Below are 16043 nucleotides of genomic sequence, written 5' to 3' on the forward strand. Positions count from 1 at the left end.
CATCAGGGGGAGAAGGGGCTCCGCGGTGACGTGCTGAGCGCCACATTTGAAAATGATATCGTATCACTGATGATGATTCATGGATTAATCTAAACATATTTGCTCATATAAAATGAATTATGATTATCAGCGTAAAATAGAATTGGTTCGCCCACTAGGCTACACAGCAAAAATGTATTTTCGTTCAATAGAAAACGACATAATTTGGCTACAGTAGGCCTATAACTTCCAAATATCACCCAAGCTGTTTAAACATGAAGTATCTAACATAGAGCATCAGCTGAATAATAATCAGAATTATGATAATACATATGCATTTTTACTTTGTATACGATGTCACTCGGTGTGCAACATTTTGTCAAATGTATTTAAATTATCTGAATGTTTATAGTGGCTTCCTTTATTCAGTCCACAACATTACACATTTCATTAACTCTCTTTAAAGTTTAGAAACAAGTCCCATGTATGTCAAATAAAAAATGTGCTTAATAATAATGTTACCGTGTTGTACATATGTCAAGACTTCGAATTTCCTCGGCTGAGGCTTTTAGATCCATTCATCAAATGTTTTCCATACTTATTCTTTATTTCTCAAACAGTATCCAACCCTGGGGCAACAGTTGTTTTCTAACTTTATGCAGCAGGTTAATAATGTCTTTATTCACATGCAGCAGTAGCTTCTCAGATTACAGAACAGAGACAGAACAGAATACTAACGGCTAGAGTAGTTCCACATAGGTCTACCAATGTAAATAGGCCAACCCTTTAAATACCCTGAAGCAGATAAAGCATAATAGAAAATCTGTGCAAAACAATGCATCAACACTACCATTGTTTGTAGCACTATGTGAACACACTGCCTACATTGTCTCAAAGCAAAGCAGATGTGTGTTTTCTCTAAATGGGGCAAAACCCCCACTACCTCTAGTGTCCCCTTAAGGAGTACTGTATTATATAGGAAACAGACAGCATATTTAGTAGGTACAGAAGGTACAGAATAAACGCCTTAAAAAGGCTATTCTGGTGGTTCAGTTAAATCAGTTCAAAGAAAAAAGAGTTTAACACTGATAAGGGGAACCTCAAAATGTACTTATTGCCCTTTTTATTAAGGCCATGATATAAACTTGAATAATGTTTTTTACATGTTGTACCGTTTAACTAACTGTCAGGAAATAGCCCTTAATCTGTGAAATGTTTAGTTGATAGATGATTATTATAATTTAATAATGGGCCAAATGGCTTCAGACCTGTGAAAAAAGGACAATATGATATATCTCCCAAAATAGCACACACATACAGTCATATAGAGAACCTTTTTATATGTATATATAAAACATCTAAAATGCATTGCTTATCTATTTTTTTTAATTTTAATTAAAAATATCTTTTATCACAATAAGGAATATTGTGTGGGAAAAAAAGGAATAAAATGCTTCACAAGTTTTCATTTTCATCGATTAAGGCAGGTGGGAAAACATTATTCTCAGACATTCTCCTCTGTTTCATCCATTTCAAATGGCAAAACATTAAAAACCTTAAATTAAAACATTTGAAAACTCAGGTGAAATAATGCAAGCGCTTCACTTTCCACTCCCTTCAAGTTATGTGATTGCTTTTTAGACTTTCATCAGTTTGTTGCCCATCCTTGCCATCACCTAAAAACAACCATAATAATAAAGATAATAATCTGAAATATGAACTCCCTTCCTCCATCTCTCAAGTTTCTTTAATTGTTTAAATGATCTTCTCCTCCGCCATAACCTTGCCTTTACTCTCTCCATCTCTCTGCATCCCCCTGTCTTTACTTTTTGTAGTTGCCAAACTGAACAGCCAACCGGTCGCTGACACAGCGGAACGTAGCAGGCTGCACCTCCCAGTAGTTGACAGGGTTACCAAACAAGCTGATGCCGTTATAGAAAGTCCTCTTCATCCCAAATCCTCGAGGGCAGAAGTCATCCATGCCCACCTGGGCGATGTTGTTGGAATGGAGGTACACCACCTAAAAAGCAGCAAAATGTAGGGTGAGTGGAGCGCCCTGTGAAATATTCAAAGTCAGATGGCAAACAAAATGTGTCCATGGAAGACTCACATGTAGGTATTTCATATCTGGGAGGCCTTTGGGAACATGAGTGAGGCGGTTGTTGTCCAGATGCAGCTCTCTCAGTCGGGGGAGGAAGGACAGGCTGCCATTCTCTATGTTACGGATATGGTTATAGCCAAGACCCAACCTGGAAAAAGTGAGACAAGGGGAAAAACCTGAAATAGGCAGAAAATAGGCCAATGCACGATACATTTAGCTAAACTGTTTTACTAATGTTAGCCTGAGTATCTCCAGTTCCCTGATATGTATCATTGTAAGAAATGGATGTGAAGCCAGGTGAGAATTCATTCCACGGCAGCCTGGCTCCTGTGACCACTATTTATCACATTAGAGATTAGATGTGTGTTTAAAGGAAGTTAAATACAACTGGACTGTGATAAAGCAACAGTGTAGAGAGGAATGCCTGTGCTTTCCTATTTTGGCAACTTATTGCTGCAAAAAGGTTTATTAAAGGTCACCTATCATGCTATTTTTAGACAATAGCATAGGTCTCAGATATATACAAATATATAAAAAAACATGTCTATGAAGTGTTTTGCTCAAAATACCAAACAGATCACCCATTCTAGCCATGCCTCATATCCCTCTATTTCACTTCCTGTTTCAAAAGTGCTGATTTTGGGTATAAAGCTTTTAAAAAAGAAAGACATTGATACAAAATTAAAAAGGAGGGGGCTGAGGTCATGCGGGACCCGGCAGCTACTGTCTAAACTAAATACTGCAGTGATGAAACGCCATATCATGGATTATCAAGGATTATCTCTGAAACAGTATGGAGCTCAAAGGCTTTCTCTCTTGCCGGTTATACCACAAGGTGAGTTCCTTTTTATATCCAGCTTCTTCACACACATGCTCTCCAGTACAGGTTAGCTCTGAGTGTTAGCGATGCTAATGTAAACACCGACCATATTACGTCCAAAACAGTCGGGCATTGTTTCTGATAGCAACTTTCTGATAGTGCCGTGGGTCCACATTTCCGATATTACGTCATATCGGACACAAATCTAGATCAGCTCCGTTGTACCCCCGTTTTTAGAGATTTGGGTACAGAGGAAAAGAGGGATGGTTTTATTTGCTGACGCTGCGTGAGTTCCCCGACACACCGGGGACACATATTTATGTATAAAAGACATCAAAAAGTGCATTTTGCATGATAGGTCCCCTTTAAGAGAATACTGAGGGGGGAAAGTCCACACAAGCATAAGGTCGCAGTTTTCCTGCTACTTTTAGTGGCATCTCAATGTAATTCATACAACTCCCCCTGAGGGATACTGCTGCCTGGAATGTTCTTCTTCATTTCAAACCACAGGATAATTCTTCCAAGATATGCAAGTAAATACCTGAGGGCACAAGAAAGTTATGGTTAGAAATTAAGTGGTGATTAAGTGCAAAAGATACCTGAACAGGTTTTTGTAGCGGCTCAGGTCCTCCAGTTCCACAGCCTGGATCTGGTTGTGATCTAGATGAAGCTCATGGAGACTGTCTGGGAGATCTGAAAGAGAGACACTATACCTGTAAGACTTAAGGGTAAGATTTGATATTTCCCATAGCTATACATTTATTTTATAACACTAATAAGATATATTATATATAGATATAAGTAGCTAGTTAGAGTAGATATCAGAATAATGATACCATTTAAATGTCAGTTAAACATGAAGCCACAACTAGCCATTGATTAGCCTAGCTTAGCATAAGGACTGAAAACAGGATAAATAGCTAGCCTGGCTCGGTCTGAATGTTAAAAAAAAGATCTGCCTACCAGAGCTTCTAGAAAAACGTTTGACATTATCAAACCAAATTGATCAAAAATATGACACATTCCGTGAAACAAGTCATTTTACTGTGCTTGTGATGCTCAAAACTATTTAAAAAAAAGTTAATAGCAGTAACACTGTAGTTTAAGGCAGAGCAAACGCCACATGGCAGTTATTCTAGTGTTTCTGTTTGTAGATTATAATGTATTCAAATCACTTAATTGCAAGTAATCCAGTTAATTCTGTATCATGAATGTCAAAGCTTTTATCTTGAAAATGATTGAGATTGATCAGCAAACTCTGAATAATATATATTGTTATGTTTAGCGTACAGGCATGAGAGTGCTACCAATAAGCATATCTCCCAAATTGGGGAACTATCCATTGTACATAATTATGTTAGCATGTTAGCCACACAGATAAATGGTTACCTTTTGGCACCCCAGTCAGTTTAGCCTCTGATATGCGCAGATAATTCAGTTTCAGTCCCTTGAAGGCTCCTGGCTCAAAACCGCTGTTGTGGATGGGGTTTGCGCCCATTTCTGAAAGATAAAAGGAATATTTGAGGCACGAAATAAAATACAGACTCTTTAATCTTCTATAGAGTGGCAAAGGCAGTGGTGAGAACCCCAGAGTTATGCCTAGATTTGTTGAAGTCATTTCTGACCTATGCAGTTCATGTTTCCCAGTCCTGCGAAGGCACCAGCTGCCACCTTCTTGATGCGGTTCTCATGGATCCTGATCTCAACCAGAGAGGCGGGCAAGTTCTTTGGGACAGTGGTCAGCAGATTCTTGGAGAAGTACAGCTTCTGCATGTGCTTCAGAGGCACAAATGTTCTGGGGTGGACTTTGGAAATCAGGTTATTCCTCAAAGATAGGCCCTAGAAAAACAGAAACCATGGATAAACCAAATTAAACACCCACTGTAGCACCCAGACAGTCAGGAAATTAGAAACAAATATGAAACAAGGGCTTGTTTTTCATCCTCTGTCTCTACTGAATGTTTTTTAGTGAATTAATAAAGATCCAGCGACAGTCCATCACCCAGCAGACTGTCTCGCCACCTGCACTGGCTGCAATATGGAGACAGATGAGGCTAAGGTAAACAGACCTTAATAAAGATGTTATTGTATAATGTCATGATGTGAGTTTCCTGCTCGCTGCCAGACTTAATATTGCTCTTGGTCAGCGCTCTTAAATTTGGGTCAGGAGTCAGCAAAAGCTTTCTGCTAAGAGAGGCAAGGATGTGAGCTTGAATACTCCCATTTGGCTTCAGGCTCAAACTTCATACAAGTAAAGCTCTCAGAGAGAAGGGTGGTGGAGTGCAAAACAGAAAGGAAACGAAACATTTAAATACTCAAGGAAATAGAGGGTTATAAGGATATCTCACACTATTGACGCCAATAGAAGCTGAGTTGTTTACACATGTTTGAGAAGTGTCGATGAGCTAATGCTGAGAAGGATTTTATGAAAGTGACTTCTTAAGTGTTTCTTACATATAGGTTTGTGAGGCCTTTGAAGTCATTCTCCTTCAGCTCGGTGATATGGTTGTTCTGCAGGTCCAGGAACTTGGTGTCCCGGGGAATATTCTGTGGTACTTCAGTCAGACCTAAACACGAGACCAATAAAAACACAGAAGGGAAACATACTCTATTAAATGCTTCCATGGGAGAACCAACACCCTAAAACCAAAGTTCTTTGAATAGGCAAGCTCTTAAGATAACTTAGTCAGACACAGACTCTGAGAAAAATAAATAGTCTCTGTGTGTTTCAAACCTTCATCAGGCATAAACATGAACCCAAACACACTCTCCCACACAATCTCAAATGAGCACTTTGGGCCTCCTCATCTATTATTTTAATGACAGGTGGACATAGACACAACCATGGAGGTCACACAGCGACGTCAAAGCGGCACATTACTGGTATGTCACTTATAGAGACATACCAGATGGGGACGCCAGATGTTCTCCATCTGGTTACTACACGACAGACGTTCTCACAAAGGATGTGACTTAAATACCATCAGCAAAGTAACACATGAAATAAATGGGAGACATCCCTGACACTTTAAAACCGAGAAACACAAGCTGTGTGTTAATGTGTGAGTGGTGAAACCTCCATGCAGAGCGTCTTCATTTTGGTTTCTTTGTGACAGAAACACCTGCTAAGAAGTAATGAAGAATTGTTCAGTTTAACGACATCAGTGACAATCATAAACACCCAGAGCTGTTATGGTTAGGGTTGCTTGTGAATAGTGTTTACCAAGCAATACATTCATAAAGGCTAAGAAAAGGCTAAGAAAAGCGGACAGCGTTAAGAAATACACCTGCATTAATTCTGGGATCTCTCTGGAAAAATGACTCAGCACACGCACAACCACAGCAACCAGTGATCATTAGCAACACCACATCACAGGGACACGTGGATGGGTGTATCAGATGTGGTCAGTGGCGCAGACAGGCAACTGTAAAGCAAATCCCGAACAGGGCCGACCTCATCTGGACGGCGACCATGATGCAACCAGACCTGCCAGTGAGAAAGGACGCCAGCTGTCCCACTGGGATCCAGTTTGCCACCAACCACACGGGTCCCACAGGACTCTGCCCAGAGCTGTCCATCTAGAGTTAAGTTTAGATATATGGCTTTGGCTTTTACTGTGCCACACCCTATATGATCAAACCCTCAACAGTTCCCTCTGAAAATCTGTACAAACCACGTCAACGCAGCGCTGAGAGAGATCTGTTGGTGGATGAGGAGGCTGGAAACTTTATATTATCCAGGAAATAAAGCAAGATGTTGCCTTCAGGGAGCAGAGATAAATTCATCAAAGATGTAGAAGACACTTCCAGTTCCAAACTGGGTAATCTGTTTAAAAATTATAAACCAGATTATGATTTTCCTAAGTGTAATACAGTTGTTTCAGCAGCTGTGCTAGCAACAGGACTCTAAAGATGTTCAATGTTACCAGGTGGATTCATGTGGTAGGAAATATTTACCTTCCAGCCAACACCATCAGGTGTGGAAATGCGTCCTGCCAGTTGGAAACCTTCACATTTGAATACCCGCACAACAGACATGATCAACAAACCTGAACAAATCTTACACACACCCTGATTAACTGAATCCCTTTAACCCACAAAACCAAACCACAGCATGTCACCCGTATCTACCACAATCTCAAAGCCTTGACCACAAACTGACAAAACTAGCACCCTCCTAAACCCCAGCGTCCCCCAACACAAATACCCGACATCATCCTTCGATGCACGCTGAGAGGAGACGCCACCGCTAAAATACATCTGTTCTAAATAAGCACTTGACATCGCGGAAATTATACGCTTCCACATTTACCCGCAGCAGAGAGACCAGGGACAGTAAATATATAGAGCTTGTTAAATGATGATTCGACAAAACCATTATGTCCAAACACAGACAGCCTATTAGAGTTATATAGCCAGTATAATGTGAGGAATCTTTATATCCCTAAATAAGACTAGAGGTAGTTTATTTGGTCCTGTAAGAATAGACAGAGTAGGAATAGCATGCACTTATAATATCCACAGGCAGGAAATCGTTGGATTGACTTATATGGAAACATGACTAAAATTGAGTCACAGACGTACTCATTATGAAAATAACATTTTGAGCTTGATTTGACGGAACTTCAATTTCTTTGTATTAGTTTCAACAACAAAATAGTTTCATGTTTTTCAGTGGAACTCCTCAATGTGAATATTATAACCCTGTTTGTTATCCTGACACATTAACACAACTTTTATCTTTATTATTCTTCCATCGTTAAACCCCATCCTTCCGCCCCTCCTGTTTTGGGTTTTCCATTAAACATCCTGTCTACGACCCTAAAACTAAAAAACTAAAAACTCCTTTAAGAGAGTGAAAGGATTATAAACGTTCATCTCCTCTGATCAAAGAGTACTTTTTTAGTTTGTCTCTTTACGTTGCTCTCTTGATCCCTTTCCAACTCTCTTAAATTCTCTTCCTCCTTCCTTCTCTAGCCTCAGTATTTTCCCCTTTCCTGCTCAAACCATCTCTCAACTCGTCTCTCACCCAGTAGCCTATCTACACACAAAGTCTGGAACACAAAATCCCTCAAAGACATGCCTTTCCTTGTCAAAATACACCAGCATTATCCCGAGGGAAAAATTCCTCTCTGAGATAACACACCAAAGGGGGACTTTACTCTCTGGAGCTATGAGAGTCATGCAAGGCTCGGGTCATGCTCACTCACTCTGTCTTTCAACTCATTGCTTCTCTGCCTGAACTCTGTTGACACACACACACTTAGAAATGATGTCAAAACATCACAGACATGATCTCTCTCTCTCACACACACTCTCACTGACCGAGGTCAGAGCACTGGACGACCCTGAGACGACAGTGGCAGCCGAAGGGGCACATGGATATGTCGGGGGGGAGGATCTCCTCTACGGCTGAGCCTTCTTCCTCATCCCTCATCATCGTCATCATACCGCCGCTGTCCATGCTGTCCATTGCAAAGTCCCAGAAGCCTTTCTGCTCAAAGGGCAGGGCCGAGGTGGTGGAGAGCAGCCGAGCCACGCATAGCAACAGCAGGAGGGAGCAGTGTGGCAACATCTTCTACTACCTGAGGAGACACAAGAAGAAAGAAGAACTACATCAGTTTAACTCAACTTTGTTGCATACTCTTTTAGTTGCCAGTTTATTAAGAGGTTTTCATTCAGCTCCATTGTCATTGGAGGCTTCAACTGTATTGCATTCCTTTTTATAATTGTTATGTTTCATCATGATAGTAGACAAAGATATGCGTATTGCATTGAAATGTCTTGGATGTCATAACATGAAGAAACAAATCATAGAAAAGAACCTGACCAAGGCTGGATATCTGATAGAGAAAACAGGGGACTGGCCTGAACTCCAGACACCAAGGGGCCTTAAATGTTGGAAAGTGTTTAATCTAGAAATCCAAATACTAGCAGATGGACAGAAAACCTGGGACCAAATAGATTTATTTCAGCAAAAAATTGAAATCCCGATTGGCTTCATGTAATCTTCAGTGAGTATAAGGTAGTATGAGTGTGACAGAGTTCATACACAATGCACAAAGAGTAGGAGGTGCTGTCAATCCAGCCATGTGGATGAGGTCTTCAACTTCAAAGCTAAGGAGAGTGGTCAGTGATAAATGGACATTGACATATTATGAAATGGTCTGCTTAACCTCAATTATAAAGCCTTACTGTTTATACCACACCTAACAGGCAGACCATGAGCTGGAGGCTGGTGAGGAGAAATGGACTCATTTCCCCGGGGAATCTCTCCAAGAATTGACTCTGGGAATGAAAGTCTCTTAAACCACTCCGACAAAATGTCACTGTCTGCTTCCTGCTCACCGAGACCATTCCCAAGAGAGTAAGTCATTTCCCACTGACCAATCGGCTAGTGTGGAGGACATCACCTCAGCTGTGGAAAACTTTATTCCTGCAACCGAGAAGTTAAACAAAGCCACCATTCACTAAAAGGAAAACTGGGTTGGCAAGTGTGAGAGTGTCTGTGTGCATGCACATGTGTTTGCATGTCATGACACACACACTCCATGATGTCATAGCTGCGGACACATTCACACTGATGATTTAGGTCACCAGACATCTGAGCACGTGTGTGTAAGTGCATGTGTGTTTGTCCATTTGTTTGCTTTGTTTATCCTGCCCCGCACACACTGGCCTAATGTACAACTCAGCAAAGCCACCTCCTCCCACTTAACCTAAAATATAATTCTTAGAAAAACTCATTATTATAAGGCCAATTGGTCTATTCAATTGGAAGTTCTGACTCTTAAAATCAGGCTAATCCTATATGTTGCAGTCCAACACTGGACCCTTGGGTGACTTAAAACCTAATAAACTCCAACCTTGTGGTGTTAATTCCCTTCCCCAGCTGCATCATCCTACAGCTGAGGAGTGTTGATGCAAATGGTTAGCATGCGATTGGACTTTCCAAGGAAGTTCAAAGATCCCGTCGCTACATGATCGCGTTTTCTTTGGAAGCAGGATCAGGATTTCAGAATTCTCTGGACCAACAGATGCAGGATAAGAAGTAGCAGGGGAGAGAAAAACCAGGGAGGAATGATAAGGTTCAACTCTTGGATAGTGTGCTTGGAAGTTTGTAATTCACTTAAATTGCATCAGAACAATGTGAGACCCATTGCATCTTTTCCCAGGGTGTGTTACTTACTTTTCCGGAAGCCTTTTGTCTACTAAATGCTACACACACTTGGTGGATTTTTGTCCTGCCTATTTCACCCAATGTCGTGGGGTATTTCTAGCAGCACTGACTGTTTACAAGACTTTCAATGGCCAAAAAGGGAGCGACTGCAATAATAAAGTTTGTGAGGGTGTTTTTCAAGGACTTTTACAGTTGGGGAAATGCTTCACATTCCTCATGTCGTACAAAAATGTTGTCTCAACTAATCCTTTAAATGACAATACAAATCCACAAAAAAGAGTGTGGTCAGGGTACATGCATCACAGTATGTGGGTGATGAACTTACACATGCTTATCAAATTAGCTTCCACTCTTACTCACTATTTCGATCCGTTTGAATCCTGAATCACATAGGATTTAATTGAATGTTTTTCCGCAGCACCTTTAAGGTTTTTTTGCTACATTCAAAGTAATAAAAGTATCACTGAAACAATCAGTAAAATAAAGAGCCTGTGCATGAAGTGGTCCTGGTCTGGAAGCATGAATAACTGGCCCCTGCAGTCTGCTCCCTGCAATAAAAATAGCAGCGAAATTATACCATTATGCAGAAAATAAAAAACACCACTGGCCTTAGCTTGGCCAGAAGAATGCAGCAATAAGGACGCAGCAAAGATAGTCACCGCATAAAGACACACAACAGAGCTGGAATATACGAAAGGCACCACTAGATGTATTTATACACCTACAATTCCTGTAACTTGTGCTTTGCTCAGATTTGCTAAGATCATTGTTCAGCTAAAGGTGTAGCACCTTTGCTCTATCTAGATATGGAAGTAGATGTGTAGACAGAGGTGTTGAGGATGATGGATGAGAGAAAAAGGAGACAGGAACAAGAAAAGACTATCATCATCCAGGAATTATGTCTAAGGATACTATAAACACTATAAACATGACAACAAGACTAAACTACATCCCACAATCTTGAGCCTCACTGGCTGTAATAACCATTTTCATCTGGCCCTGGTCTGTGTACATATCAATTCCTCTCATCTGCCTCCAGTAAAGCTGCAAACATCCGGTCTGAGACGAAAGCAAACCAAAGGCTTCAACTTAATTGTTACTGCCCTGGCTCTTATCCCATCCAGAGGCCAAGAGTGGTTTAATGGATGGATGGATGGACTGCTATTATTGTCTCGCTCACTTTGTTTGTCTTCTAGGTGCTGCAAGTGAGTTTGGGGACAGGCAAGAATAAAAATGAAAACCATGAGGCTGACAGAAAGAAAGAAAGAGTGAGCTGTAATTCGCTGGTTGTGAGATGTAGGAAAGGAAGCTGCAAAAGATACAAGGAGGTGTAGAGGTACATAAACTCAAGACTGTTTTTTCTAAACTATATGGCCAAAGAAAGATGGATAAACTACTGCCAATGTATACTTTCTTTGGGGTCTAGGTTGTCAGAATCTAGGCCTTTCAACTGCCAGACTGCTGTTGAATGAGAGCAAATCCCTGCAGCCAGATTCAAATGTCTTCTTTAAGTCCTCCCTAGACAAGTTAAGGCTGTTATTGCAGCCAATAAATGCCTTCACGTTTTGTTCCATAATGACATGTGGTTATAATGCTTCGGTGTCTACATACTATAGGCCATACAGTCTAACTTGTCCTATTTATGTTAACATTTAACGAGGTGGCCGCTTCTCGCTCCTGTGCAGCAATGATTTTTTTTTTCAATAAAGCGAAGAAAAGAAGGAGGAAGTTCCCCATCTGTGCAAAAGGTGTTTAAGCTCTCTCTCTCTCTCTCTCTCTCACACACACACACACACACACACACACACACACACACACACACACACACACACACACACTGCCTGACTGTCTGAGCCTCTAAAGGTGGTTAAAGCTGTTATAACAGGCAACAGAAGGCAGACACTTTTATGAAGATATGAATGCCAGTGGCTTACTCTCGGATTCAACAAGGTACATGTAGGATTTATGGGAGGGAAAGAGAAACAGGCCAGATATGAGACAGGATTCAAGGATAGATGCTTGGGTGGAAGAATCCCGCTTTACAATAAAACGCAGCGGTGTCAGTGACAGCACCATCTGGGGAACAATCCGCCCCCAACAAATGTATCTCTTGTTTGAGTTTCCCACAACCCGCGACTGACATTAGCTTTACATTTCCTATATGCACTATCCATCAAGTGCTGGGTACCTGTCAGCCCTCGCATGCAGCACAATGACACTAGAGTTCCCACAAGGCAGCCTTTGCCCATGTCAAGCTAAACAAACATATATTTAAACTATGCTCTTTGTGTTGCCAAGAACAATCATCTAAAGATAAAACACACTGTGTTTGGTCTCCCATGAACTCACTATAACCTCCCACACAGTCATAAACACAACCCGACTTTATTTTGCCTCACATGAAGAGCTGCCACCTTTTTCTCTCCAGAGAAAGTTTTTTTACTGTAAAATCATTAAAAGCCCTTTTATCACGGCACGTTTTATTCACAGCTGCTGTCTGAAGCAAATGTCAAACCATTTGGTAACTCCATGAGCCACAGAGGCCAAAATCCATTAAGCCTTACAATATCGATCAAGACATAAAATGCTGGCTCGTTCTATCCGTGTATTCATACTCAGGAACACATTAGTTCTGCTCCTTCGACTGCATTGGCAGAGAAGAGTTAAGGTGGGGCAGAGAGCACGACAAAAGTGCCAGCTGGCACAACAACAGTGGTATATTGGCAGCCGCCACGTCAACACTCAGTGCAGTTTAACATCACAGGAAGCACAAAGTGATCCCAGTGCTGACTGAGCACAACTACATTTGAAAAGTCTTCGTATTGTGTTGCATAAAATACAATCTTATATTGGTGGTGATGGGGTCACTCCATGGGATGTTTATTTGTTTTCAAGTGTTTACTATTTTTGTCCTCACCCATCATGTTCTTCTGAACTTGATCCAAGCTGAAATAAACTAAGAAAACACAATACAAAGAAAAAGAAAATCACAAAAATGTTTGCTTATGAAAATTGCAAGTTTCTGCCTGCCCACACACACACACACACACACACACACACACACACACACACACACACACACACACACACACACACACACACACACACACACACACATAGACCTTCCCATACATGAAAACTATTATTGTATTTTGGTCACAGAATTTAAGTCCATCTCGAAAGTGATCTGGTCATTTGGATGAACTCCCTCACTTGCTCATGACACACACACACACACACACACACACACACACACACACACACACACACACACACACACACACATAGACCTTCCCATACATGAAAACTATTATTGTATTTTGGTCACAGAATTTAAATCCATCTCGAAAGTGATCTGGTCATTTGGATGAACTCCCTCACTTGCTCATGACACACACACACACACACACACACACACACACACACACACACACACACACACACACACACACACACACACACACACACACACACACATAGACCTTCCCATACATGAAAACTATTATTGTATTTTGGTCACAGAATTTAAGTCCATCTCGAAAGTGATCTGGTCATTTGGATGAACTCCCTCACTTGCTCATGACACACACACACACACACACACACACACACACACACACACACACACACACACACAGGCTGTTGGTGCTAGGCGGGTCCATAGGAGCGTTCGGGTGGAGTTAACTGCCCCAGCGGCTGTAATTTGGTGACTGCTTTGCCTAAAAAAGGAACTGTTTGGCAGCTTCTCTGATGCCGCCATGCTTGGATGTGGTAGCTAGCTGCTCAACACCGCAGAGACAAGTCCAACCCAGAGCAGAACAGAGAGGCAAGCGAAAAAATTGCCAAATAAGACAATTGACCTGAGGATCCATGCCATATGGACAGATGAGTCCCATTGAAATAATGTGCAGCATTTTTAAGTGTGTGCAAGTTATAAGTGGGCTTTGAATAGACACTGTAAACATTATGTTTTAACTTACCAAAAAGCACACACATTTTATTGTCAAAACAGAGGCAGAGCTCAAATAGGACACAATATAACATTATAGAAGTGAAGGAAAACTGATCAATGAAGATACAGAGAAATAATTAAGTTTAAACTTGGACCAAACTGTGATGACACACAGGTAGTTACTGTAGACAGACAGACAGGCAGGTGTAGGTGGTCAACCCACAGCCTGGCTAATAGGCAGGCAGGATGGAAAGTCCGGAAACAGACAGATGTACACCATCATTTTCACTCGACAGTCAGACATTGTTTGCTATGTCTTTTTACAGTAAGGTGACTCAGTTATGCACTCTAACGGTAGTTGACAAATGCTGCTCATGAACTCATCAGCACAGGAGAGTAATGGGAAAAGAGAGAGTCAATAACATGCTTGTTTGTTTGCCTTATATTAGTGAACACAAAAACACAGCAGCTGTAATTATCTCCCTGGCAAATAACGTTTCTCAAATTCCCAGACATAATTCAAAATCGGAATGCTGTGTACACAGAGCCTAAATATTAGGGTAGCGCAGATGAGAACCAGAAGGAGCTATTTACTTGATTGGCACGTTTCACTATAATTATTCTCCTTAAATGATGATGCAGGGATGGACTTTATAGAGCCCATAAATCTACAGTCTGATAAGAGAGAATAGGGTCGCGTTGATTAGAGGATAAAGTGAGTGGAAAGAAAAAGTGTTGCTTCATTATCCTCTCTGCTGCCACTAATGACCGCTCACCGTGAGCGCTCTGCTGAGACTGGCTGCGCCATCTGCTGTAACTCAGGAGTAACAGCTGATCGGATAACTACAGCATCAAAAGCCCTATGCAACAGGTTGTATTATATGATGTGGATAGTATTTGAAATATAATAATCGTGAGGAGGAAAATAAATAAAATAACCTACCCAAGTAGCTACACACTACAAACACTGTGAGAACTTTAACTGAAAGTATAAAAGTTGGCGACATGAATCTTAGCAAAGTATACAAAATGTGAACACATAACAACATGCATTAGGTAAGGTTAAATCTAATACTTCAAAGTGCTGTGTATTAAAATAAACTAACATGAAGGCACAGTAGGCATAGGCTACTTGTCCTATTATTATTATATTGTCAAGTGAAATTCAGTCTCTGGAGAAAAAAGTGGCATATTAATAGACTGAATAACACATTACATAATTTTAAAAGTCCCATCACCCCTACCTTGTGAATCAAAAACACGATATTAAGTCCCCCAAAAAATCAAGGTGTCTCCTTCTGTGCGTCAGTTTATCCTAGAGTCTTATATTCTCATCACATTGAGGGATATTTGCTGTGTCTCTCTGTGGTCCTCGTGCATCCAGCCGCAGCTCCTCCGTCACTAAGGACCGTCACCGTGTGTGCTCGCTCCGGTCCCAACCGAGGAAATGACTGGGAGCAGGGGGGGTCAAGCCCATAAAGTTAAGGAGCCAGCCTCCTTTCTCCCCTTTTTTGGATTGAGGAAAGAGACGGGGGAGGAGGAGGGAGGGGGGTGTGTGGAGGGAAAGATTCCTGAGTGCAGCACTTCTATACAGTGGTACAGGACGAATTGTGTTATTCAATATTACTCCTATAATCATTAATTCGATTTTTATGATTTTATTATTAAAGTAAAATCATGCAAATATGATGTGATTGATTTTAGGTAAGATATATTATTACAACTATAACAATTTTAGATTCCTTGGGGTTCCTGTTATTTCTGTACACAGTCTGGATAACTATATAAAAAAACATGTCCAGTGATAACATGGTGGTGTCTAGTAAGGAAATAAGGACAGAGAGTGCACTGTATTTCAACTGTGTGTCTGAGTAACTGCCATGTTTAATTGCTTTTGAAGACAAATTGCTTTTGAAGGCAATTTAGATGAAAGACATCGTAATTTTAGCCCTTAAGTAATTGTAGCAAAACATGTGCTAACACATGGCACCATGGAGACGCAGAGCAACGT

General features: G+C 40.9%; 1 protein-coding gene across 1 annotated transcript; it reads right to left on the reverse strand.

Moving 5' to 3' along the window:
- Nucleotides 1–565: 565 nt before the first annotated feature.
- bgnb (biglycan b) lies at nt 566–15462 on the reverse strand. The gene is made up of 8 exons (XM_034216047.1): nt 15277–15462; nt 8226–8485; nt 5355–5467; nt 4526–4739; nt 4290–4400; nt 3500–3593; nt 2090–2228; nt 566–1999 (listed from the first exon to the last, which is right to left on the reverse strand). The coding sequence occupies exons 2-8, from the start codon at nt 8473–8475 to the stop codon at nt 1802–1804; spliced, it is 1119 nt and encodes a 372-aa protein (XP_034071938.1). The 5' UTR covers nt 8476–8485; nt 15277–15462; the 3' UTR covers nt 566–1801.
- Between the last annotated feature and the right edge of the window lie 581 nt (nt 15463–16043).

The sequence above is a fragment of the Gymnodraco acuticeps genome, unplaced genomic scaffold (genome assembly GCF_902827175.1).
Source record: "Gymnodraco acuticeps unplaced genomic scaffold, fGymAcu1.1, whole genome shotgun sequence".
Taxonomy (NCBI): Eukaryota; Metazoa; Chordata; class Actinopteri; order Perciformes; family Bathydraconidae; genus Gymnodraco; species Gymnodraco acuticeps.